Source organism: Salvelinus fontinalis, chromosome 4 (assembly GCF_029448725.1).
Source record: "Salvelinus fontinalis isolate EN_2023a chromosome 4, ASM2944872v1, whole genome shotgun sequence".
NCBI lineage: Eukaryota > Metazoa > Chordata > Actinopteri > Salmoniformes > Salmonidae > Salvelinus > Salvelinus fontinalis.
In genome coordinates, this window is record NC_074668.1 from 34964571 (window position 1) to 34990019 (window position 25449).

General features: G+C 41.5%; 2 protein-coding genes across 3 annotated transcripts; one reads left to right on the forward strand and one right to left on the reverse strand.

Annotated features, from left to right (window-relative positions):
- The first annotated feature begins 605 nt into the window (after positions 1–605).
- Positions 606–13281, forward strand: LOC129853619 (S-adenosylmethionine synthase-like). Of its 2 annotated transcripts, XM_055919837.1 has the most exons (8): positions 606–854; positions 2118–2195; positions 2399–2634; positions 2751–2894; positions 3290–3508; positions 5420–5602; positions 8985–9118; positions 9835–13281. In XM_055919837.1, the coding sequence occupies exons 1-8, from the start codon at positions 761–763 to the stop codon at positions 9935–9937; spliced, it is 1191 nt and encodes a 396-aa protein (XP_055775812.1). In that variant the 5' UTR covers positions 606–760; the 3' UTR covers positions 9938–13281. The 2 variants fall into 2 exon arrangements, with proteins under 2 accessions (XP_055775812.1, XP_055775813.1); XM_055919838.1 differs by having other exon boundaries at positions 8985–9928.
- A 7460-nt stretch (positions 13282–20741) lies between these two features.
- On the reverse strand, positions 20742–25238 carry LOC129853622 (UPF0561 protein C2orf68 homolog). The gene is made up of 4 exons (XM_055919843.1): positions 24978–25238; positions 24469–24584; positions 24240–24385; positions 20742–24160 (listed from the first exon to the last, which is right to left on the reverse strand). Exons 1-4 carry the CDS (start codon positions 25085–25087, stop codon positions 24038–24040), a joined length of 495 nt encoding a protein of 164 aa, XP_055775818.1. The 5' UTR covers positions 25088–25238; the 3' UTR covers positions 20742–24037.
- Positions 25239–25449: the final 211 nt, after the last annotated feature.

A 25449-nucleotide genomic window follows, 5' to 3' on the forward strand; every position in this document is an offset into this window, starting at 1 on the left:
ACTTCGTATTCGTAGCTAATTTGTCCTGAAGTTATCAGCGGTCACAGAGACTGACAAACCATGTGATTCTATGTTTAGCGGAGATATTCTGTTTATGAAGTGATGCGGGAGGGCGAAAAAGCATCTAACGACGCACTTAGCAGGCGTTAGATTACGAGCGTTTTCAAGTGCAACATTAATACCATTGGTTTTGAGAAACAGCTCGGAGATTTAACGATGATCCTTAGAAGGTTCTAACGATTAATTTAGCCTTAATATGCTTTTTGGAAACCAGGCCCTAAGCATTACGAAACTTCTATTAAATCAAATAAGCCTCGTATCAAAACAGCAATTAATTGACTAAATTCGACACTCTCATTGCCCACACATACAAAACTACTCCCTTGCTTAATAATTAATGACCTGCTTAACGTGGACATATTTTGGTGTGAGTAAACCCTCTCGCTTCGCCTCTTCCTCTCTGATTACACGAGAAGTATGACGTTGAGCCGCACGATACACAACTGCGTTCCTCTCAGTGCACCTGGTCAACGTTTCCACCCCATGTTTAAAATGGTATCGTCCAATGCGGCCGACAGTGACGTCTGTGAATTTCTGAATAAATACCAGAGCGCCACAACTAAATGACAGTGAATGCTTGGAATTTACTGACAGATGAGAAGCTGTGTGTGAACACCAACGCAGAAAAAGAATCAATAAAATACGCATTATTTAGCTAGCTACAAAATTACTTTATTATATCTGCCAAAAGAAAGCAACAATGATGAACGGAGAGATGAACGGTTTTCACAACTCCCTTATCGACGAGGACTGCTTCCTATTCACCTCGGAGTCAGTTGGAGAAGGACACCCTGGTGAGAAAGCTAATTTAGCTACAAATACAGCCGGTGTGTTATGGCTTGTCAGCTATTTGTTTAGATGGCTTGTTTAGCACACCTGCGTCGGTGTTGCTTAGCCTTAATTAGCTGATTAACGTTAGCGACCTACTCATCTCTGCTGATCAAACCACACCGGCGTCAGCATCTTGCATAAGCCGCATGTGAGGCCCAAATTGTTCTTAGTTTATTAGCTAACCAGCTAGCTACTTTGCTGAGTGTTGTTCACATGGCCTATATTGTGCAATTACGAACGTTATCCGTCCTTGGGATATATTCTATTTAAAAATATTTGTATCCTGTCATCATGCTTATTTCACGATCTCCCGAAGATTCCGACCCGTTTGTGCGCTGGCTCTCGGGGAACAAGGCCATGTGTGTTGTCTATAGCGTTTGGTTGCCATGTTAGGGGCACTACATTGGATGTATGAAGAGTTCCGTGCCACTACTTGTCTATACCGGTAGTAGTTCATCTTGGAAATCCAAACAATCAGATTTTTTAGTTGCATGTGAACCCGCGGAAATGTTGGCGGTTTCAGGCTCATCGCTACACCACATGTATTGTTTTAATAACTGAACAAGATGAACCACATGTCGTATCCAATGGAAGCAAACGAACCATAGTGGGCAGAGCCAAGCACGTTCTAGCGAGAACCGATTGGCGCGTTCTAGCATGTATTTGCATAATTCTTAGGGAACGCCTACTGTGGGGTGTGCAATAACTTAATTCGACCTTGTTCTCCTTCTAAACAACTCAATTTTTGGAAACTTTGTCAAATGGTAAACAATACTAAACGTTGTCCACTCTGTTCATAACAGTTTATAGTTTTGGTAACAACAAATGTTTAATCGACGACAACTAGCAGAATGTCGGCCAAAATCCACCTTCACCCCTTAGGCTGCCCCCCTCATCACCATATTTGGTGGTGAGTGGAAACGCCAACCGGATGCTTCAGACCAATGAAACAGATTTTATAAATCTCTGTGGCTACACATGCCGTTAGGCCCCTCCCACCATCGCCATAATCCTGATATATGGTACAGAATATGTACAACTCAAACTGTAGTAGGTAGACCAGTGTACAATACAAACACTTCCAGCATAATCCAAACCTATTGGAGAACTTTAGTTATTACCAATTGTGCAATGCTTTACATGCTCTTGAACAAGCAACCTACCACTAAATTGCACAAATGTTGATGCAGTGTTGTGAACTGGTACCTCTATTTTTTATTTTACAGATAAGATTTGTGACCAGATCAGTGATGCTGTGCTTGACGCCCATCTAAAGCAGGATCCTGATGCTAAAGTTGCTTGTGGTAAGGAAAAAGCGCGTTTTCTTTTCTGATGCAACTTCTAGCTGCCTTGGAGTCAGCTGTGAACACCACATGAATGGAAGAATCTCAAACTTGCTGCATCTTAATAGTAGTAGGGCTATATTGTGTCAACTCCCCAAAGTTTTACCAGATGAGTATTGATTGATATGGTTCTAATGTACTATTTCCCTCTCCACCTTTTTCAGAGACTGTTGCTAAGACTGGGATGATCCTGCTGGCAGGTGAGGTGACATCGCGTGCTACAGTGGACTATCAGAAGGTTGTTCGCGACACTATCCGCCACATTGGATACGATGACTCCTCTAAAGGTTTTGACTATAAGACCTGCAATGTGCTGGTGGCCCTAGAGCAGCAATCTCCAGACATTGCCCAGGGTGTTCACATTGACCGCAATGAGGAGGATGTTGGGGCAGGGGACCAGGTATGAGTTGGGGTGCAGAGGACCACTGCTCTAGTGACGTTAGCTGTACATTTATCAGTAAGCTAAATATGCAGCTTTCCTTTCAGATGGTGAAGTTCTACTTTTTCTATTGTCAGGGCCTGATGTTTGGCTATGCCACTGATGAGACGGAGGAGTGCATGCCCCTCACAATTATGCTTGCCCACAAGCTCAATGCTAAGATGGCTGAACTGCGTCGCAATGGCACCCTACCCTGGCTCCGGCCTGACTCCAAGACCCAGGTAAGCTGCCTGTGTGCAATCGATAGACTATTTACATAAGGCTGAAATGACTAGAAGAAACTAGTTTGTTTATCATACCAGCTGATGAGTGCAATATTAGTATTCTTACTCATGCTCTCCAACCTTTGTGGCCAGCAGTAACTCCAGAATGTAACTCGTTTTAGGTTGTTCCCCTGCTCAGACATTGCTGACACATGCCAGAACTTACAACACCTGGATTGGTAGTTTACGTCTCGGTTTAACCACGTCATATATTTTCGCCTTCTGGTGCAAAAATATTTTTGCTTCCATTGGTTGATGCGTGCAATGTCTGAGCAGGGGAAAATAAACCTTAATCTATGCCTGCAGTTGAACAATCCTGCTGTCGGTCTATCTTGGTCTGCTTCTGTGTGCAGGTGACCGTTCAGTACCGCCAAGACCGTGGTGCCATGTTGCCAGTGCGTGTCCACACCATCGTGGTCTCTGTGCAGCATGATGAGCACATCTGCCTGGACGAGATGCGTGACGCTCTCAAGGAGAAGATCGTCAAGGCTGTGGTGCCCTGCATTTACCTGGATGATGACACCATTTACCACATGCAGCCCAGCGGCCGCTTCGTCATCGGAGGCCCACAGGTGAGACTATAAGTCAGGGTTCGAAAAGTCATAAATCCTGGAAAAGTCGTTGAATTTAAATGGTTTTCCAGACCTGGAAAAGTTTAGGGTAATTATACAATTTGATACATTTCCATCACTTCGCCAAAACTCATATCTATTAACTTTTTAACATGTACCAACAAATGGGTGTGATCATTCTAGTGGCCCCTGCAGCATACGTTCAAACCGCTTTTTTTTTAGTTTTTTTTTTTTTATACAGTCCTTACAAAGTCATGTACTGAATGTGACCAGTTTATTTGTGGATGCTATGTTCAGACATTCAGAGGTAACGACAGTATACACAATCATCCAAACTGGGAAATGTAGGCTACATTAGTCCTAGCGCTAACAGAGGAAAAATTGACGTAACACAACTGGTCATATTTAGATAACTAGGCTGACATAAAACACGATACGAATTAGCAATTACTATAAATCATTGGTGAGAACAACATGGATTGAAATAACACTTTTCTAGAAATCTAAAGTAATCCGATGATGGGTAGTTTGTGCACACCGCCATATTTATTTTTCTTCACATCAACCAAAGATAAGAGGAGACATGAGTTTGGGCTGTTTGTAGTATGCATGTTAAAGGGAAAGGGGATACCTAGTTGGTTGTAAAGTGTCCCCCGCTTTGGTGTGTCTACGATTATTCACTTCCAGAAGTTTACTTGCAAGATGAGTGGACCATTCCTTCACCTCATAACATCTTTAGTCTTACAGATGTTTAAGTTACACCCAGAATGCGTTGTAGAATGTCAACAAACATGGCGAATAGCTTAGCATTAGCTCAATATAATCAGTACAACCTTCAAAAGTATTTTACACTCATCATAGGTGTGCATTACAATCATACAAAAATTGGAAGGTATTATTTGTCACCAGTACCTAAATGTGAATAAAACTTAAAATATATTATGCTCCGTACATGCATACTACAATAGAAACGACAACATGATATACAGGAAATAAGGCACTTTGATAGGAACGCACATGTCCAATATTATTTGTAAGGATAACAATGGAGGCAATGAGTGCCAGCCAGAAAATGGGCAGGGCAGGACTGTGCAAATGTCTGTATACTTGATGTGCGGAAATAATGGGGAGGGAACTTTGTCCGGCTCAGTAAAGCCTCAAACATAAATTGTCTGACACTGAAATGGATTAATTCTATATGAATTAATGAGGCGGAACACCTCAATTCAGACTGTTAGAAAATACAAGTTGTTAGAAAACAGCCTATAGATAATTAGCAGGCAGTGCGTGTTAACTATCCTGTTGCATAACGATCACATTTTGGAACGGTGCATTCTTAAAACCACTCACGCTGGGGTGACCGTTAGAGATATTTGGAACTCAAGAGTGAAAAAGTTAATGTAGTTAGGCACATTAAAAAGAAAATCTACATAACAGATTGACATGCATTTGTTTCCCCAAAAAATTCCACCGATACTTGCGAATAAGGTCGTACAAAGTTGATTTACTTTTTGGAACAATTCATTTAAACTAATATTTTTGACAAAACAAACAATTCACTTCGCCATTATATTAGTTGTGATTCAGTTCAATCACATTTAATTAAATCGAAATAATTTGACTTGTCATTTTAGGTAACTATTTGTAGCCTTCTGGATTATGTGGCTTCAACTTGTTTGGTAGATACTTCCAGTTGATTTGGGCATCCAATGTATGGGACATTGCAGGCTAACATAATCTATTGAGTTGAAACGCTAAAAACGCTAAAGTAACTTTGATGCATGGGCTTGTTTAACTGTTCATATTAAGTGTTTTTACATGAGATTTGATCTATATTTTTTTTACTACGTCAGAATATTTTGGGGTAAATTGAAAAGGACTCAGTATGAACCATTACTCCTTCCCCTGCAGGGTGATGCTGGCCTGACGGGCCGTAAGATCATTGTTGATACTTATGGAGGCTGGGGTGCCCATGGTGGAGGAGCCTTCTCAGGGAAGGACTACACTAAGGTGGACCGCTCTGCTGCCTATGCTGCCCGCTGGGTGGCCAAGTCTCTGGTGAAGGCTGAGCTGTGCAAGCGGGTCCTTGTCCAGGTGAGGGCAGGGTGATCCTAATAAGGAGACTGATATTGATGCACCTCATGTATAGAGCATTTGGAATGTATTCAGACCCATTCACTTTATCCACATTTGTTACAGCCTTCTAAAATGGATTAAATAAAAGTCAATCTACACAATGCCCCATAATGACAAAGTGAAAACAGGTCTTTAGAATCTTAATGCATTTCTAAAAAATAAACTGATGCCTTATTGACATAATTATTCAGACCCTTTGTTATGAGACTTGAAATTGAGCTCTGGTGCAGTGCAGCCTGTTAACACTAATCATCGATGTTTGTACAACTTGATTGGAGTGCGCCTGTGGTAAATTCAAATGGTTGGACATGATTTGGAAAAGCACACCTGTCTAAGGTCAAGTGACAAGTGCATGTCAGCGTAAAAACCAAGCCATGGGGTTGACGAAATTGTCCGTAGAGCTCAGAGACAGGATTGTGTCGCGGCACATATGGGGAAGGTCCCCAAAAACACTTGCCTCATCATGCTTAAATGTAAGAAGTTGGAACCACCAAGACTCTTCCTAGATCTGGTTGCCTGGCTAAACTGTCTTCTGGGGAGAAGAGCTTTTGTCATGGAGGTGACCAAGAACTAGTAATTTATGCTATATCGGTGAACATATCGGAATCGTCCGATATTAGCTAAAAATGCCAATTTCTGTATCGCCGACATTAAAAATCGATTTCAAAGCTAACGTGCATACTTGTATAACGAAGGTACATGACATAATGACACCACGTAAAATTTTGTGCTACACGGTCAACACAGCATTAACTTAGCACACAATGTCTGCTGTGTGGCTCAAGCAGTCATTTAAAAGAGTAAGAATTTCAGTGAACTCAAAGGCGAAATCCATTAAAGACAAGATGATGGCATTCATTCCCCTTGACAATCAACTGTTCTGTTGTGGGTGATGTTGGCTTTTGCCGACTGGTCGGGCACCGGTACACACTACCGAGTGTGCTATTTTTCAGATGTTGCCCTACCGGAGTTTCGCAGTAATAGCTTCACAACATGCTATGGAAAGCCATTTAGGTACTTTGCTTGTCAAAGATAGTAGCACTGTCAAAGCTGTACAAAAGTCTGTAAACACCGGCCATGAACGATGTGTTTACAATACCGCTTTGGTAATAAAGCATAATTTGTTCGACCGCAACTTCTAGGGTAACTAGCAAGCTACTTGGTAGCTAGCAACAATACAACAAGCCGGAAAACAATAGCCAGTAGAAACTGCAGTAATTTTCATTCTTAGAAATTATTTTGGAATCCTTGTAAGTATTAGCTAGGTTGCCACTTGTTTATCTATTTAAATTGAACTTCAGTTCATGAAAATAGCTAGCCAGCTACTTAACCCTGTTGCCCAAAGCTTACGGTATAAGCGGCCAGCTAGCTTCATCTGGCTAGTGATGCTCGACCAGGTTGTGAAGCTAGCCACAATAGTGGACTTTGGATTTAGCCTTCAAAATAAGTGTGGCATAATTCTACTCTTTGTATTCATTTGCATCACTGTCAATGACACTTTCATTTTTAAGGCAAACTGCATGTCATTGCCAGTGACGCAAGTGAATACAAATGGAAGTGTGCCGTACTTTTATTTTGAAGGCTAAACCTAAAGGCCACTATTGTGGCTAATCGCTATTGTGGCTAGCTTCACATAGATGGTACGACCACCATTAATGAAATAAGAACGGTCTTATAAATTAAGGTTATTTTAGATGACACCGAGCTATATAGTTAGCTAACTATAGCTACTGAAACAGATGTCGTTTTGCTATGTTTTTGGGGAAGGACATTGTTTGCATCCATGAGCTAGCTAGTTTATTTTTTGTTTTTATGACCAGCACTGTAGGTACGTGGACTTTACCAGCATCATAGCATATGTATCGATGACTTGTGACATGTGCAGTAACTACGTACATAGTTAATAAACGCGTTAAATTATTGTGACGTGCAGTCATATTCAGGTCCTGATTGGTCAGCAAGCTTATTTGACACGCCAAATAGCCTTATTTGACGAGCAAAGACCCAAAAGGCCTTCCATAGAAATCCTGGTTGAGAATGAAACGACTGAACAAAAAGGTTTTACTGGTAATGGGGACATGCGTAAATGCGAACAACTTTTTGGTCAGGGTGTGTGTAACCTTTATTTAACTAGGCAAGTCAGTTAAGAACAAATTCTAATTTGCAATGATAGCCTGGACGATGCTGGGCCAATTGTGCGCTTCCCTATGGGACTATGATACATCCTGGATTCACATTGGGACTGTAGTGGCGCCTCTTGCACTGAAATGCTGTGCCTTGGACCGCTGCGTCCGTGTGAACTATTTAACTGTACTAGAATGCTTAAGGCTGATAATTTTAAATATCGGTTATTGTTTTTGCAAGGAAATGTCATATCGGTGCAGCACTACCAAGAACCCAATGGTCACTCTGACAGAGCTCCAGAGATCCTCTGTAGAGATGGGAGAGCCTTCTACAAGGACAACCAGCACTCCAACAATTAGGCCTTTATGGTAGTGGCTAGACGTAACGCACTCTTCAGTAAAAGGCACATGACAGCCCGCTTGGAGTTTGCCACAAGGCACCTAAAGGACGCTCAGACCATGAGAAACAAGATTCTCTGGTCTGGTGAAGCCAAGATTGAACTATGGCCTGAATGCCAAGTGTCACATTTGGGGGAAACCAGGCACTTATCACCTGGCCAATACCATCCCTACGGTGATGTGTGGTGGCAGCATCATTCTGTGAAGATATTTTTCAGTGGCAGTGAGATTTGTCAGGATCGAGGGGAAAGATGAACAGAGTGCTCAGGACCTCAGACGGGTGGTGAAGGTTCACCTTCCAACAGGACAACGACCCTAAGCACACAGCCAAGACAATGCACGAGTCGCTTCAGGACAAGTCTCAATGTACTTGAGTGGCCCAGCCAGAACCTGGACTTGAACCTGATCGAACATCTCTATAGATGTGAAAGTAGCTGTGCAGCAACACTCCCATCCAACCTGACAGAGCTTGAGGTTCTACAGAGTAGAATGGGAGAAAAGGTGTGCCAAGCCTGTAGCGTTATACCCAAGAGGACTCGAGGCTGTAACCGCTGCCGAAGGTGCGTCATCAAAGTACTGAGTAAAGGGTCGGAATACTTATGCAAATGGATTTCAGGTTTTGGATTTCATGTTTGGCTTAAATTTCTTAACCAGTTTTTGCTTTGTCATTGTTTGTAGGTTTTGTTTACAAAGGCTAACTTAACAAAGTGACGGGCCTGAATGTTTTCCAAATGTACTACACATAAATCAGTCACAAATGGGTGCCACGAAATCAAACCTAAAGTCTGCATGTTTGTATGCTCACGATTATACATCAGGTTGCCTATGCCATCGGAGTAGCCCATCCCCTATCAATCTCCATTTTCCACTACGGCACATCCCAGAAGAGTGAGCGGGAGCTACTGGACATCGTCAAGAGAAACTTTGACCTTCGTCCTGGTGTCATTGTCAGGTAAAGTGTACCCCTTAAGTTGTGTGCCTCTCTGAATCTGCCCCTTCTGTCACTCCCCTTTTTAACTCACGCTTCCTGTCTTTCTGTTCTGCCTGAGCTGTCAGCTGGTGTTCAGATGGTTCTAACCCGTTACTGTATGATTCGCTACTGTGATTAATGACATACCCAGTAGCTACTGACACGTAAGAAAGCAGCAATCTGGGGTTGTGATCAGTTTGCCAATCCTGATATTCCACCCCTGCCCAAACTGTCTTGCTTTAAATGCCAGTGAAGTATAGTATGTAATGCCAAAGGTTAAAGCTTCGAGAGCTACAGTGGAGGTTGTCCGATCTGTCAGATGGCATGATAAATACCCAGCACGATGAAGGGTTTCCTGCTCACATCCAACTGAAAGGTCATTGGTTTCTCAGACCTTGTTAAAGTTCAATGACATTTCATAAATGGGATCAGTGCGCTTTCAATCTCCAAGCTCCAGTCCCCACACTGCTCAAGGATGAGTTGGTTAGCAGGGTAAGTGTTGACGCTTTATCCCTTCCTCCCCCCTCTTTACTAGCTGGCCTAATGATCCTTTCTGATTGTTTCTTTCCATGGCTCTTGACACTCCCTATTGCCTTTTCTTAATTTATTTTTTCCCCCTTCATTATGGCTGAGAATTTATGTTGATCTGAGGTCTTTTCCTGTGATGGGCTGCTAAATGAGTTGATTGTGTATTCCAGGGAGCTGGAGCTGAAGAAGCCTATGTATCAGAGGACCGCTGCCTACGGCCACTTTGGCCGGGACTCCTTCCCATGGGAGATGCCCAAAAAGCTAAAATACTAAACTTGTGAAGCTTTTCCCCCCCAGGCCTGTTGGTGTATACTACAGAGAAGCTTACATGGTCTTGGGGGTGAAAGGCCCTTAACTCCCTTCCCTGTTGATGGGGTATTAGAACCCTACCCTCTTTCTACTTCCTCTCTCCAGACATCTGTGCTGCATTTTTGCTGTTAGTGGTCAATGTAATACTACCAACATTCTCAAAATATTTCAGGAAAGTAATGTTGAGAGGATAATATGTTAGCTAGCTAATCTCTTCCACCAGCTGTCTCGCTCTGTTGACTTGTCTGGTTTCACAGCGCATCAGAAAGGGACTTGAATGGAGGTTATGGCAGGTGCGGACAACAATTTCTGATTTTAATTGGCTGATCATCTAGCGCAACACTTAGAACCTCTCCCCCCCCCCTACATTGTGGACTTAAGTGTGAACAGTAAAAGTGATTTTTAACAATTAAGTTATGAAAATCTGAAAGTACTTATTAGGGTTTTGCAACGGTTACAATATTGAATATGATTGATGGCGATATTGTGACGTGACCAATGACTAGCCTATTTCAACTTGACTGGCATCACGCTGTAAAGAGCTGGCCAGGCAAGGACATGCCAAGTGGCCTATTCCTTTGCTATAGCCTGCATAACCTATTTCAATAAATGTTATAAGCAACTTACTGAATGCAAGAGCATAATTTAGACGGGGCTAAGATTTTCTTGCTTGGCTACCCAAACTCCTTGCTCCGGCCAAATACTAAGCCACAGACGTAGTTTCTTCTCCGCACTGAGTTTGGATACTTCACCGATTTCTAGAACGCATTCTAACTGGAAGGTAGCTGGATTAAATCTCCGAACTGGCAAGGTAAAAATCTGTTCTGCCCCTGAGCAAGGCAGTTAACACACTGTTCCCCAGGTGCCGATAACGTGGATGTCGATTAAGCCCCGCACCTCTGATTTTAGAGGGCTTTGGTTAAATGCGGAGGACTCTTCAGTTATACAACTGACTAGGTATCACCCTTCCCTTTTTAATTGGTCCCAGAAAACAATGGGTTGGTCCAGAGCCAGAACACACCTGGGTAGCGAATTGACTTTGGTATTCTGATTTGGTTAGGGATGATCTAATCACTGACTTTGTTTTGTTCAACACCCCATTTTGAGGTCACCAAAAACAACTTCAATGATGGCATTCCGACTGCTGTATGTCCAGTCGAATTGTTTCCCCCCTCAATGTTGGAGGATCTGGGCTATATAGCCGCATCCTTTGTTTTTTTTGTTGCAGATTTGGTGTTTATTTTAAAGTTAATTTTATATTTTCTCTACATTTCATATGTATATGACTTCAGTTTTTATGCGTGCAGGTTTTCTCCTGCCACTACTTCAATGAATTTATCTAACGGTGCTCAAGGCTCTCAAAGTTGAGGTGTTTTTGAATGACCTAAACATGATGGTAATGAGGTAGAACAAACAATAGAAAAATCAATCAGTAGTTTTGAACATACCTTAGTTGCGAAGCTTGCCTTTGCAGGCCATTTTTAATAAGTAGGATTTGGCTTATCAAAAGCAGTAAGGCAAGTTAGTTATGAAGCGTATTTCTCAAATAGGCTATTCTAATAGTGTTTAATGTTGTAAAATTGCAGCTGTCAAATGGGAACACTTGTGAAAGTCAGTCTATAGATTCTCTATCCACCTTGGGGTGGCAGGTAGCCTAGTGGTTAGAGCGTTGGGCCTGTAACCGGATGTTGCTAGATCGAATCCCAGAGCTGACAAGGTAAAAAATCTGTCATTCTGCCCCTGAACATGGCAGTTAACCCACTGTTCCTAGGCTGTCATTGTAAATAAGAATTTGGTCATAACTGACTTGCCTAGTTAAATAAAAGAAAATATCACAGCTTTATTTTGATCAAATACAGATGTAGCAGTCTCGCTCCCTTTATTGCCTCGACTTCTAAGCTGCGCCCCATTCAAGTCCCACTTTGTTGTACAGTGTTACTAGGCTCTTTATGCGGTTAGCCTAGTCTTCCTCTTCCATTGATGTCTTTCACACTACAACGCCTAGCCCCTGCCCTGCATGACTGAGGAACTGTAAATACTGTAATGTTATTTGGGCCTAGCTGTCCTTATACTTAACAGACGCAAAATATTCCAAAGTTAAGTCTGACTTACCAAGGCTACATGTTGATATCATGTTAATTTACTGGTGCTACTGAAGGCCCCCTGCCCCTTAATCGTTTCCCTTTGGTTGACACTTACTTCTGGTATTGTGACCCACCCCAAATCCCTTTTGAAGCTTCATTTCACTCCCCTTATCATTTGTTGAGGATGCAAGAATGGAACAGTTAAGCGTCAGTAGTTGTTGCTATTTTCAAAGAAATGCTATGCGTTGCAGGCTGAGAAATGAGACCATCTTGATTATTTTCAAGTAATGTTCTTGAATATACGCAGTAAAATCTGGGATGCCCCTGCAGATGTCTGCGCTGTTCTGACGTAATACAGAAAAGTCAGAAGCTGCTATGTCACTGCTAAGGCCTGTAGGGGTGTTGGTTATACTTGATTGTTTAAAACCTGTTATTGGCTTGTCATGTTAAACTCCTTCAAAAGGTTTTTTTTTTCAAAATGGTTTAAGGTCAAGGCTCTTCTTCCTTGGGTATTGATGGCAGGTGTAGCTACAGAGAAACCACCGTCTTTATCCTGAAGGAAAGCCGTCTTTGCCACAATGAAGAGCTCTTACTACTGGCACAACACCTTATTCAAATATTTATTTGTTCTCTGAATCTTGGCGTGGATACAGAGAAGCCAAGGATTCAGAAGGCAGCTTAAACCCAAAGGGTTTTTATTTTTTATCTCACATAGACTTTACTGAATGCTGTAACTAGGTAACATTGTCAGTGGTTCCAAAGTGTCCTACAGAAAAGCTTTGGTCTACCTCCACAGAACTCAATGGCTGATGTGATGAGTATTTTGGACTGCGATTTTATGGGGTGAGTGTCTTGACCAGACATGTATAGTCAATACAATGAGGCCATTCTTAGCCCCCCCCCCCCCCCCCCTTATCCTTGCATAAAGAGATGGCAACGTTTGGCTGGTGTGGTACAGAGAAACCAGCCTCGTTTACAAGCTGTCACTTGTTTGTATGGATAGGGTTTCCCATGGTGCTTTTAAATATTTTGACACTGGCTAGTCTTCTGGCTACTGAGTGTAAGAGTGCCTCCCCCTTGTACTTTCTCCCCTCCTGCTCTTCATCAACATAGGTCCGACATCCTGAGGAACAGGTATCTTGTCTCAATGCTTATGTCTTCAGAGGTTAGATACTGATTTCTCATGTCAAAGATCTGCAATAAATGTCTGCTTTCCTTCATGAAGCATGTTTTTGGTGTCATTCATTGTCAGTGTGCATAACCTTTTTAAAATGCATACATTAAATGTCAGTGTATGCTGTAGCTAGATCTTTGTGCACATTGAATTATCTTTGACCAGTGGTGCCACAAATCCATCAATAAGTAGTGACTGGTGTTATCAAAATCAGGTCTATCATGGGTGTTGAATATGAAAAATGGCAGTGCAATTTGGCATTCATGTGTTTCTGGGTATTTGAGCCATTGAGTACACCTGTTCCATAACTGGGTCTGCAGCACATTTTTTTTTTCTTTTTTTCCCCCCTGAAAATCCCTGGGAACATTACTTTCCTTTAATAATGTAATGGTCATATTTTGCCTTGAAAGGTGATTCCAAAGTCTTCGACAGTTTTATGATGGCTTTGCCAGTGTTTCCCCCAGCACAGTGACTCGTAAGGTCAAATGTATTTAGTCAACAAGCAATGGTAAATATTGTGGTGGGAATTTACACTTGTATAGTGACTTGTATTGTCAGATGGTACAGTATGAAGATGGGGAGAGACTGCTTCTCCAATAGAAATAACCGATCACACTTGTAGGTGATGTAATGAAGCGTTTTTTAACGTCATATGTTAACCATCCTTTGTCTAATGCTGAACTTCTATGGACTACTGAATTTCCATACTCTGACATGTTCCCAAGCCCTGGGTGCATGTTTTGCCCTAGCACTACACAGCTGATTCAAAGCTTAAATTAGTTATTTGAATCAGCTGTGTAATGCTAGGGCAAAAACGTGCACCACGGGTTATAGAAGCGGCCTTTCACATCTAGGTGTGATGCCATGTTACCTCACAGGACTAGAAAAAGCACTGCTCCCCCTCTTAGCCTCTTATCCTGCTGGACCTTTCTCGAGGGAGAAGAACCTCCATCTTCAGTAGGCTGACCGCAGGGCCTGGACCTTCGGCTTTGATGGCAAGAACTGGTGAACTGATAAGTTACGCAAAGTACTTTTTGGGGGGGGGGGGGGAATAGTACCTGTAGTTTTTTCTTTTATTTAACCAGGTAGGCCAGTTGAGAACAAGTTCTCATTTACAACCGCGACCTGGTTAAGATTACACAAAGCAGTGCGACAACAACAGTTGCACATGGGATAAACAATTGGCTCTGCGTCATGCGGGTTAGGGTTTGGCCTAGGTAGGCAGTCAATGTAAAGAATTTGTTCTTATCTGACTTGCCTAGTTAAATACAATTTACAAAAATCATAAGTGTCATGGTGACGACGGCTAACTAAGCTCATGCACAGAAAAACGTCATCGGAGCTAACGGTCTTCACGCAGAGAACTGCGCAAATGCAGGCCATATCAGAGGCACTCTTAAGATAAATGAAAACGTGTCACTTTCATTAGGTTGATTGGACCGTTGGAGTAATATGTTCAACTTTAAGACATTGGTTCGAATTTAGGTTGTGCCTTTAGATTTCTAGAAAAAAAATCGACTTGGTCCGTTTAGCGAAGGGTTTAAATTAGAAACTGGCACCGTCCTGACTTTGTTACGTGTGAGATCTGGACAATTAAGGTGACTAATAAACTTTTAAAATATGAACCACCCAATGGTTTTCTGAGTAGATTTTATACTTCAACCTGGATTAATCAATTCTTTTAAGTTGATGGACAAACAATCTTTAGGATAATATGTTATACTGCCGTTTTTGGTTGAATTTGTGTCTGGGCCATGGGGTACACGCCAGTGCCTAGGCTGCAAAAACTACTCCGACCACACGCACCTTCAGATGTTCGTAAACCAATCACCTCACAGAACGCAGACACACCTCCTTGGCCCACTGACATAAATAGTTCCTTCAGGCAGGGAAGGGAGTACAGTATGGTACCAAAACGAAATGATCTGTTTTAGTTATACGTGCAAACTAAATCTGTGCTTTACTAAATGTGCTACCCAGAGGCAGTCAGTAAAGGCTGAGGACATATAGCGCTGTCCTTTTCGAGAGTAAAACGTGTTTTCTGAGGTGGTATTTAATGTGCAATGTACTGTTTTAGGTAGTGATGGGGGGGGATCAATACAAGTTACATATTATTTTTGATGAAATATCGTATCATTTTGACAATATTGCAATATTAGTTGTGTGCTATATGGCTGTACCTGCACCAAAACTCCAGTATTTTTTCCTTTATAGCTTGTTTTCCATCTTTTTACGTATGGAGACTATTTGTTTTCAGCACTTATTTCCATGACTGATCAACACTCATGGCTTTCTCTTGTTCCTCTTCAGAAGACATATGGTGAGAAATATCGAAACGCAGTAAAATCAGAGTATCGAATTATAGAATCGTGAGAATCGCTACATATATACATTGCGTCTTGTCGTGACAATATCGTATCGTGAGGTTCCTGGCATTTCCCAGCCCTAGTTAGCCCAGTTATGTTTCACTTCCTGATTACAAATAAAAGGCCGCCCTTGTCTTCTGTACGGATTTTTCTACCAGTAATTCTTAGAGTAATCTACATCCCAAAGAATACAACGGCTTCGTTGTCCTTCTTGTGACCCTCCTTGACTCTGGTTCCAAGCATTTAGTGTCTGATTGGCAATGGAAACACTTTCTGAAGCAGGCCATTTATCACCAGCAGCCAAATCCTGTTCAGTTTGTTAATAAAATTTCAAACCAGTAGGTTGGCTAGCTGTTCAAAATGAGTAATCATTTGAGCTGCTTCTCTTATAATTACTTCGGTGTTCACCGCTCTGTTACATTGTACCGTATTTGTCTGGCTGGTTTTTGAATGGATTTCATAGTATGCTCAACCCAGAGTCTGTCTAATCTCGAAGGAGATTGGGTATCAATGTTGTGCTATAGCCTGGGCACCATTCTGTTTCTGCCTGTTTCGGTTTATCGCCATCTTGGCAAAGGCAACAGTCGTTCAATCTAACTGGTCTATACGTGAGTACAATAACTACGAGCAGTATCTTTATTTTTATTTATTTCTAGCTTGATATGCCTTCACATTACAAGCGTGAGAGACGCTTTCCTCGTGAACACCCAAATTCCCACAGGCCCTCATTAGCATATGACCAATCGAGATGCAATATGCAAATAACGCCACAGCAACAACATACAATTGTTGAACGCATAAACAGTCAAACCTGACTTGTGGTTTTATTTGTTTGTTTTATGCCCTTCTCTTGTTCCTCCCTAAAGAGTTTGGCAAACCTATGCCTTAACAGGAGTGGCTGCTACAGTGTGGTTGGCTGTATGTGGCTCACATGGCTTGTCCACGTGTCTACCCTGAAGGAAGACTCCAAAGCACAGGTTACATTCTTTGTTTTCTTCTGATGCTTCCCTGAGAACTGGAATATGTCCGGAGACAAAGAGATCATCAACCTCATATAATTACTTATAGAATCCCATATAGTAATTTAATAGGTTCTCTGTAAGTGTGATCAACCTGTCCAGGTCATCAGTCTAACTACTCCCCTGTAAACACCAAATAAAACTGTGACATTAATGGCTCCCCTTGACTCTGTCATTTCCAGGAACCTCCAGTAGGACTACCTAAGCGCATTTTATGGATCATGAGGTAGTACATTACTACAGACACACTGTACTAACCAGGGACCATGAATAGCTTCGATACTCAAGTTACTCATGTGACTAGTGTCCAAACTGTCTGCCACTAATTGACTACACTCTGCTGCTGCTGTCCACTCACACCGTCAGGAATGTTTTCTCAGACTTCTATTTTTAACTGGCACTGTTAGATTGCTGGGGTTTGCATTATGGCTGCACCATGGCAGCCTCAATCCACCACATCCATGAATTTATTCACTATTAGGTATACCAGGGGTGGGAAATAATTTTGAGTTGAGGGCCACATCAGGATTTCTAAATTCAGTGGAGGGCTCACCAATTTGTTCGTCAAAACAAATTTGTGGGCCAGAAAAGGGGCAGTTATTTGAAAACGTAAAGGTCCATTATAACTTTCCATCTAGTTTGAGATGTTCAACAGTGGCCTGGAGTGTTTAATTAACCCAAAATGGGTTAAAAAAAAGCAGACTGAACCAGATTTTCCTCTAGGATTTTGCCTGTGCTTAGCTCTATTGCATTTATTTTTTATCCTAAAATACTCCCTAGTCCTTGCCGTTGACAAGCATACCCATAACATGATTCAGCCACCACCATGCTTGAAAATATGAAGAGTGGTACTCAGTAATGTATTGTGTTGGATTTTCCCCAAACATAACGCTTTGTATTCAGGACATAAAGTTAATTTCTTTGACACATTTTTTGCAGATTTACTTTAGTGCCTTACGCAAACAGGATGCATGTTTCGGAATATTTTTATTCTGTACAGGCGTCCTTATTTTCACTGTCATTTGGGTTAGTATTGTGGAGTAACTATAATGTTGTTGATCCATCCTCAGTTTTCTCCTATCACAGCCATTAAACTCTTTAACTGTTTTAAAGTCACCATTGGCCACATGGGAAATCCCTGATCGGTTTCCTTCCTCTCCGGCAACTGAGTTAGGAAGGACGCCTGTGTCTTTGTAGTGACTTGGTGTATTGCTACACCATTCAAAGTATACTTCCATTCAAAGAGTACTTCACCCAATTAGAGACACAAAAAATACCTATGTGACCAACAAATATGAATGGAGGGGGTAGGGGCAGAGTGGTTTAATCAAGCCTGAGCCACCTTTGTCGATGCACAATTCGACTGTTGTTGACACTCTCTTGAAAGGGGTGTAGTGTTATAAAACTATACTGTAGCTAATGTTATCACCTAGGGAAGGATGTGTATCAGCTAAGTGGGTTTTGTTCAAGAGGTAGAAAAAACAGAGGTGAAATGACAGTACATGTGTTTGACAGGTTTATACAGCCATGGAGCACAGAAGGTTGGTGGCACCTTAATTGGGGAGGATGGGCTCGTGGTAATGGCTGGAGCGGAATTAGTGGAATGGTATTAAATACATCAAACACATAGTTTCCATGTGATTGATGCCATTCCATTTGCTCCATTCCAGCCATTATTATGAGCCGTCCTCCCCTCAGAAGCCTCCACTGCCTTGGAGATGAGACTAAACAAAAAACCTATGGAAATTATGTTATTTTACATTATATTACTGTACATTCTTAGTTTACAAACTTTGGTATGAAGAGTTGGAGTCTAAAGTTCTCTTGAGTCTCAATGGACTCCAAGAATGGGCGTTGAGGGGCAAGGGGTAGTGTCATGGAGAAAGTCATGATCAGTCCAGTTGGCTCTTTGGCCCGCGGTCAGGGGTGTGGCTCTGCAGGGTTAGGTAGACGGTATGATGCAACATTAGTAGAGATGTCATGTTTGTTGGGTGTCTATGCAGGATAAAAAAAGTAGCGTCTCCCAGCCTGATGCCGTGCTTCCATCCAGAATAAGGCTGGTGGGAGGAGCTATAGGAGGACAGGCTTATTGTAATGGCTGGAATGGAGTAAATAGAACAGTCAAACATGTGGTTTCCATATGTTTGAGACCATTCCATTTATTCCATTCCAGCCATTACAATGAGCCAGTCCTCCTAAGGCTCCCCCCACCAGCCTCCTCTGGTGTATGGATGACACTAATCTAATCTGTCTGTCTTTTTCATTACCTCTCAAAGCCCATAGGTCTGTGGCCTCAGGGCAACTTCTCTAGCTACAAAAATACAATTTATAGGGTTATGCAGTGTGGTTACGTGAACCATAGAAACATAATTAATTTTACTATTGGATTTGTATGCTTTTGTAAATTATAATAGAAGGAACTTTTGACATCTATGCATCTCTGATCTCATCCAGTATCTCAATTTAATGGAGTTACACTGGTTTTATTTTTACAATTCCGTCATTGCTGGAGGAATATTGTTGTCTAGTCAGTCATGCAGTCTTAACATGTGAACCTTTTATAACACAGGAGTCCAAAGGGGGGTGGCCTTGTTCCACCAATAGCATCAGAGACCACTCCTCCTGAAAAGGGGTTTTATGTAAAAGCAACAAAGACTGGCCAGGCATGTGGCTCTGGGATAAAAGTTACATATTTTCATGCATTGCTGAAAACAATGAATTAATCGTCCACAAACGGTGGGAATCAGCCGTTTGTCCACTGAAATGTTAGTTCTAATCTGCCTTTCTATTTTTCTTTGGATGGGATTGTTGAGTCCCTTAGGAACAAGTTGTTCCACAGATCAAGGAAAAAACATTATTTAGTTAGTTCTTTAATCTAATCTCTAACAAAGTTTCCATACCTTGCACATAGAGTTGTGTTGAGGACTCTAGTGCCCCAAAAAACATTTTAGTATGGGCAGCACCACTGAGGACCATTTTAAAGTAGTCAACTGACTTCCTATGGGTTAGGGAAGGATCACATAATTCCATCCAGGTCATCAGGAGGGATCAGCCAATTAATTATACTTGTGAGAAAACATTCCATAAATGCAGGTGGCAGTACATTTCCAACCTTGGCTTTATACCTGTTCAAACAACACAGTCCAAGTGGCAGTATCCACGCTTTTAGTTTGCTTACCAATTTATAGAAGTAGTAGATGAAATTTGGCTACTTCAAAATGGAAATGGCCTCAATGGCGCTGTCGTGCGATCACAGACGCTAATGGGAAAGATACAATGTTGCGATCTCTATACAACTCTGACCTTGCATTAGTGAACTAGTGTCAGTAGGCCTGTGGTATGGAGGTTAGCCATGTGACTTCTTAGGGTTGCAGGATACTATCACTCTGGTTCAATGGCTGACTCTGGTTACACAACTTAGCCATGCTAGTCAATTTTCCAAAATAAGGAACCAAAAAAGTATTCCAAAATAAGTAACATTGCAGTGCAATACTTATAATTATTTGATGGGTAAGAAAGTGTCGAGGGCATTTAACTCAAATGCATGTGTAAACCTAGTCTAAACATGTTCACACCTGTCATTATTGAAAGAGAAATTGTAACCGTATAAATATGGGAATGGTGTAAGAGCATCAAGAAGGAGAATAGATGGAAAAATACAAGTTGGATCAATTGTGTTGTATTGAACATCAAACTGGAACATTTCAGTACCCTGTCTAAGTAAAAATTATAGATGCTGCCCCCTAGTGACAAATAGTAACATTACATTGCCCCTAGAGAGAAGTGAGTTATTTTCCCATTATACAGGCCTGTACTTTCTGTTCACTCCATAACATTCGCTAGTCTAATCTGGCCATATAATTTAGGATTGCATGAAGCACATCTAGAATTTCAACCATGACAATGACCTTATCCCCCACACTAATGGCACAGCCCTCACCATACATCACCCAGGCCATAAATTAAAAAATTGACCTGGAAAATAGTTTTTTTTTTGTGTGTTGGAGAAAGAGAAGGATAGAGTAACGTACAGTCTCGCTCACCTTTAACAAAACTGTGTACTCACACACTAAATCTGTATACAGTGAACATCCAACCATTTTTTGGAAATATACAATAAACACATTTGGAAAATAAATATTTAATATATGTAATACTGAAACAATAAGGATCTCTCCGGAAAATGACAGTATAAAAAAAATAACTCTTAGAACATATAGGCCAATCAAAAATAAATTAGATAAGTCATGACCACGGCACATTTTTTACACAAACAAGAATCTGCTACGACCAATTGATTTGCTCTCCTGCCTTAGTCATATTGAGTCATCACAAAACACAACCATATCGTTTCAGTCACAGTGACCTCAAATGTAACCCTGCAGACAGCAAATCAACATGGTAACTTTTTCATGAAAACAACAAAAAATACATAACTGCAATGACATCCCAGTCACATCACTTTGCCAAATAAAATGTAAACACAGGAGGTTGGTGGCACCTTAATTGGGGAGGACGAGCTCGTGGTAATGGCTGGAGCCTAATGGGTGGAATGGTATCAAATACATCAATCACATGGTTTCCATGTGTTTGATGACTTTTCATTTGCTCCATTCCAGCCATTAAAATGATCCGTCCTCCCCTCAGCAGCCTCCAATGGATTTAAACCACATCCATATAAACAAAAGGTACATTTTGTAAACACAGCACACTTTCTATGGGGAAGAGGATGTCACTGTGTGGTGAAAGACACATTCACAGGGGTGGCGTCACAGTTTCTGGGGATTGGGGCCTCATTTATCAACGTGCATACATTTCAAACTAAATTCTGGCGTACGTGGAGATTCTAGGATTTGCATGCAAACAAATTATTGGGATTTATCAAACATTCGCACAGAACATATACATGTTTGTTTTGCATGCATGTTTTCATTGGTAAATCAGAGCTAAACCATATGTGTGTGTGAACGAGCGCTACAACTCTGCTGGGAAAATGCCCTCCATTCACCTTTTATGGTAACAACGCCCTCATTTGCTGTATTATTTGGAGATGTTGGAACTGGGCCGTGATAGTTGCTAAAGGAAAGCGCAATGGCAAATGTGATCACATTTCTGTAGAGGTGTGGGCAGAATGTTTTAATCTTTTGCAGTTACTTTTTTTTAAACAAATAATGCATGACGTCTACAGTGAGAAAAGGCCACGCATTCTGCAAGATTGATTTTCTATTGAACAATTTCAAAGTAAATGCTGCCTACAATCCACACGTCTATGCAAAATATGAATTGTTGTGAAATATTTTGTTTATCAATACATGATTGTGAGTCTATCTCCGTGGTATAGGCGTTGAGATTAAATTATATTTTATGTAGCGGCATCTCAGAAAAGGAGAGACATGCCCTGCAATAAGATGATGATTTAGGCTTACATAATAAGGTAAAAAATATATTGGGTGACATGTTGCTATGCAATCTTTTTACCAATTACAAATGCATCTGTTTTATAATTAGGCCTATAGGTTTTAATGATATTAGCCTACCATTATTATAATTCCTGTGCATCAAACACCTCAATTTCCCCCAAAATAACAATATTTGCTTGCAATACAGTTGATCAGACAACAACTAGAAGTTGTGGGTACGCATGGTCTGAGATTTGCATGGGAATAGTTCAAAATGTATAAATACCAACCTTTGCGGGAAAACTGCCACATGCAAGGTTTGTGTGCACGCACCCTTGAAACTGCCACATGCAAGGTTTGTGTGCACGCACCCTTGAAACTGCCACACACAGCGGTCTAAGGCACTGCATCTCAGTGCTACAACTCACTACAGACCCTGGTTCGATCCTGGGCTGTATCACAACTGGCTGTGATCGGGAGTCCCATTGGGCGGCGCTCAATTGGCCCAGCCTCGTCCAGGTAAAGGGAGGGTTTGGCCGGGGTAGGCAGTCATTGTAAAATAAGAATTTGTTCTTAACTGACTTGCCTCGTTGAAATAAAGGTTAAATAAAAAAAGGAGGCCTCTGGTGGGTAATATGGCCAAAATATCACATCACAGTATAAAAACAAATAGTGGACGGTATTTTATGTTTTAGAATAATAAAAGCTCAAAATGTTATTTATGAGTAGTGTATGACTTTAGGGTGGAAACACATACACTCTAAGTGATTTCAATGGGTCTTTCTCCATTCGGATTGTTTTATACTGTTCAATTGAACTTCAACACCACCCCAAAAAATCTGCATTTTAATACCTTTCTGCATTTGTTGCACTCATTTGAGATCATTTCCACGTAAGGCTGCACGATATGGGCTAACAATCTATGCCTTATTTTTAACCAAATGTTGCAATTGCAATTTGACTTGCGATTTAGAGAAAAACACTTGGGTGAACTGATGGAATTATGGAAAAAGAATGATTATTATTCTAACTATAGAATTAGAATAGTTGGCACTTTGAATACAGTGTTGTTTGACATGACAATTAATGAACATGCCAGGTAGGAGTTATTGTGACAGGGTAGAAACTAGGAACAAAAGTGTTGATAAGTGTTTCTAGGGAATCCTTCAATCTGTGGCTACATTGGATGTTTTCTCTTAGCTTCTTCATGTAGCTAACATTCTTGCTTCCTCTTTGATTTAGAAGATACTGTTGCACAAACATGCTGTTTTAGGTCTACACTATCACTGGTATTATCAGGCTGTATAGCTAATTACGTTTGCTCTGATTCAGTACATTTATTAGCTAGCTAGCAATTAGCATTAGTGGCTAACAGGATTTAGTCCCAACTTGCTAAGAAAAGTCAAACTAGCTGTTTACAGATGTAAGAAACAGAAACTAAGTGTAATTATAGAATGCTTGTAGATTTATATTAAGAAGCAAAATGAAAACAGCATTGTTGTCATCAACATTGTTGTATGTGCTGCATTGATCATGCAGAAGATAAAGTAAAACCCCAAACCAGTCCGTGTATCAATACCGGTATATTATAAAATACAGTATACTGCCCAGCCTTACCCTGGTGTGGCTCAGATAGGGGCCCATGTTCTCAGCTCTGTCCTTTGGAGCAGTTTGACAGCCAATGGTCCATTCAACCACAAGACAACGGCAGTTTCACAGGGCCCCTTACAGACATGACCCAGGGTCAGAGATGCCAGCCCAATACAAGAGATGTGAGGACGGCTCCATTTTTACCCTTCTGTAAGTCAGTCTTTTCCCCATGGTTGTACACTAGCACAGAGGGGACGGCGTGGCTGTGTGACGTCATTCAGATCCTGGTTAACAGTCCCTCAGAATGTGGGTCCACAGTAGTCCTCTGCTACTAGCATTCATTACATACAGGAAGAGGGTTGGCTGGAGGGTAAACAGAGGCCTCTGACTCCTCCTCCCCCCTCTCATCACTGTTAACTTCATTCACTTCCTTCAGCGTTTGTCCAGACGTTTATCCATTTCCTTTCGAACCCGGGCCTGCAGTGCCACCCTCATGGCTGAGTCCAGAACATTTTTCTCTGCTACACGCTCCACCACCCTCTCTGGCTTGTCCTCCTAAGAGACAGGAAACAGGTCACGAGGGCACAGGATGAGCACCATCATAAAAAAATAGACACTAGACAGACAGACAGACCTTGTGTACAATGAAGGAGGTGACACAGCCAGAGTCAGCCTGGTAGTCCAGCCAGAAGAGTTCAGTTCCATGGGTCTCTGGCTCTGTACTCGACCCACTCTCATTCCACTCTTCAGTCTCTGCACCCACTCCTGACTCAGATCCATCTGGAGACACATACATACACATCACCACTAAACTGTGTCTTCCAAGTTGACAGAAGTTCATACTAGCAGCAGTGTTTTCTTACTTCCACGTCGAGGATGGTACACTTGGATATCTGGCCGGCGGGGGCGTCGGGGGGTAGTGGTGAGCCTGGCCCTCTGACGCTCATTGGCCTGCTTTACCTGCTTATCATAGTCATCTCTGCAAGACATCAAAGTGATAAGTCAGTGTCTGAATCTTGCAGTAAGATAAACATTATTTATATGAATTAGAGAGTAACAAGGCAATTTAATTCAAACCATTGGAATGATTGTGAGTGTCCAACTTCTAACAATATCCATGATGGGTGTAGTTGTACACAGCAGAGAGCAATATCTGTTAATGGTATTGATACTCTGAAGAGGGGCAGTTCTCTGTTAGACGTTGTGCGCATGCCCAGTAGAGGTTGGAGTGAGTAGGCGTACTAGCGATGAATTTCAACATTATCAAGAAAACCCTCGAAACTAAACAACTGCACGCTCTCATAATTGATTACATTGACTAAATAGATCGACAAATATACACCCCGCATGTTAGCTCAGATTAGTGATTCACCTGGCAATCTGGTTCCTTCGAATGTGGTGTAAGAAACCATGGCTCATGTCCAAACGACCCGTACGTTTATATTTGAGCTCTTGTTCTTCATCATCCCGCAAAATCTCCATCGTGAGAGATGATGGACAATGTATTTAGTATTTAAGATGGAACATTAGTACTTCTTTATATGCACAACACCACAAGCTGCATCATAACGTTAATCAATCTTTCAAAGGGATTTACCACTAGTTATCACATCCACTAAGTCAAAATGGGCTATCGTAAAAACGAATCAAAACAAAAAGGAACGTGCTTTTTGATCTTAATTTAATGTTATGGTTAGACATTAGGTTATCATTGTGTTTAAGGTAAGGTTTAAAAATCACATTTTAAGAAGATAAAAATTATAAATAGGCGGGGTGTATGACTTTGTGACTGTGGTAACTAGTGACGACCATTCCAAAGTGGGCTGGGCTGCTGTCTAACTGGA

Excerpts from the sequence above, each read along its gene's own strand:
- LOC129853622 (XM_055919843.1), bottom strand. The coding sequence starts at position 25,087 with ATGGAGATTTTGCGGGATGATGAAGAACAAGAGCTCAAATATAAACGT. Across the intron at positions 24,585-24,977 it reads CGAAGGAACCAGATTGCCAG|AGATGACTATGATAAGCAGG; the intron begins GTGAATCACTAA and ends GATGTCTTGCAG. Across the intron at positions 24,161-24,239 it reads CCTCCTTCATTGTACACAAG|GAGGACAAGCCAGAGAGGGT; the intron begins GTCTGTCTGTCT and ends CCTGTCTCTTAG.
- LOC129853619 (XM_055919837.1), top strand. The coding sequence starts at position 761 with ATGATGAACGGAGAGATGAACGGTTTTCACAACTCCCTTATCGACGAG. Across the intron at positions 855-2,117 it reads AGTTGGAGAAGGACACCCTG|ATAAGATTTGTGACCAGATC; the intron begins GTGAGAAAGCTA and ends TTTATTTTACAG. Across the intron at positions 2,196-2,398 it reads TGATGCTAAAGTTGCTTGTG|AGACTGTTGCTAAGACTGGG; the intron begins GTAAGGAAAAAG and ends CACCTTTTTCAG.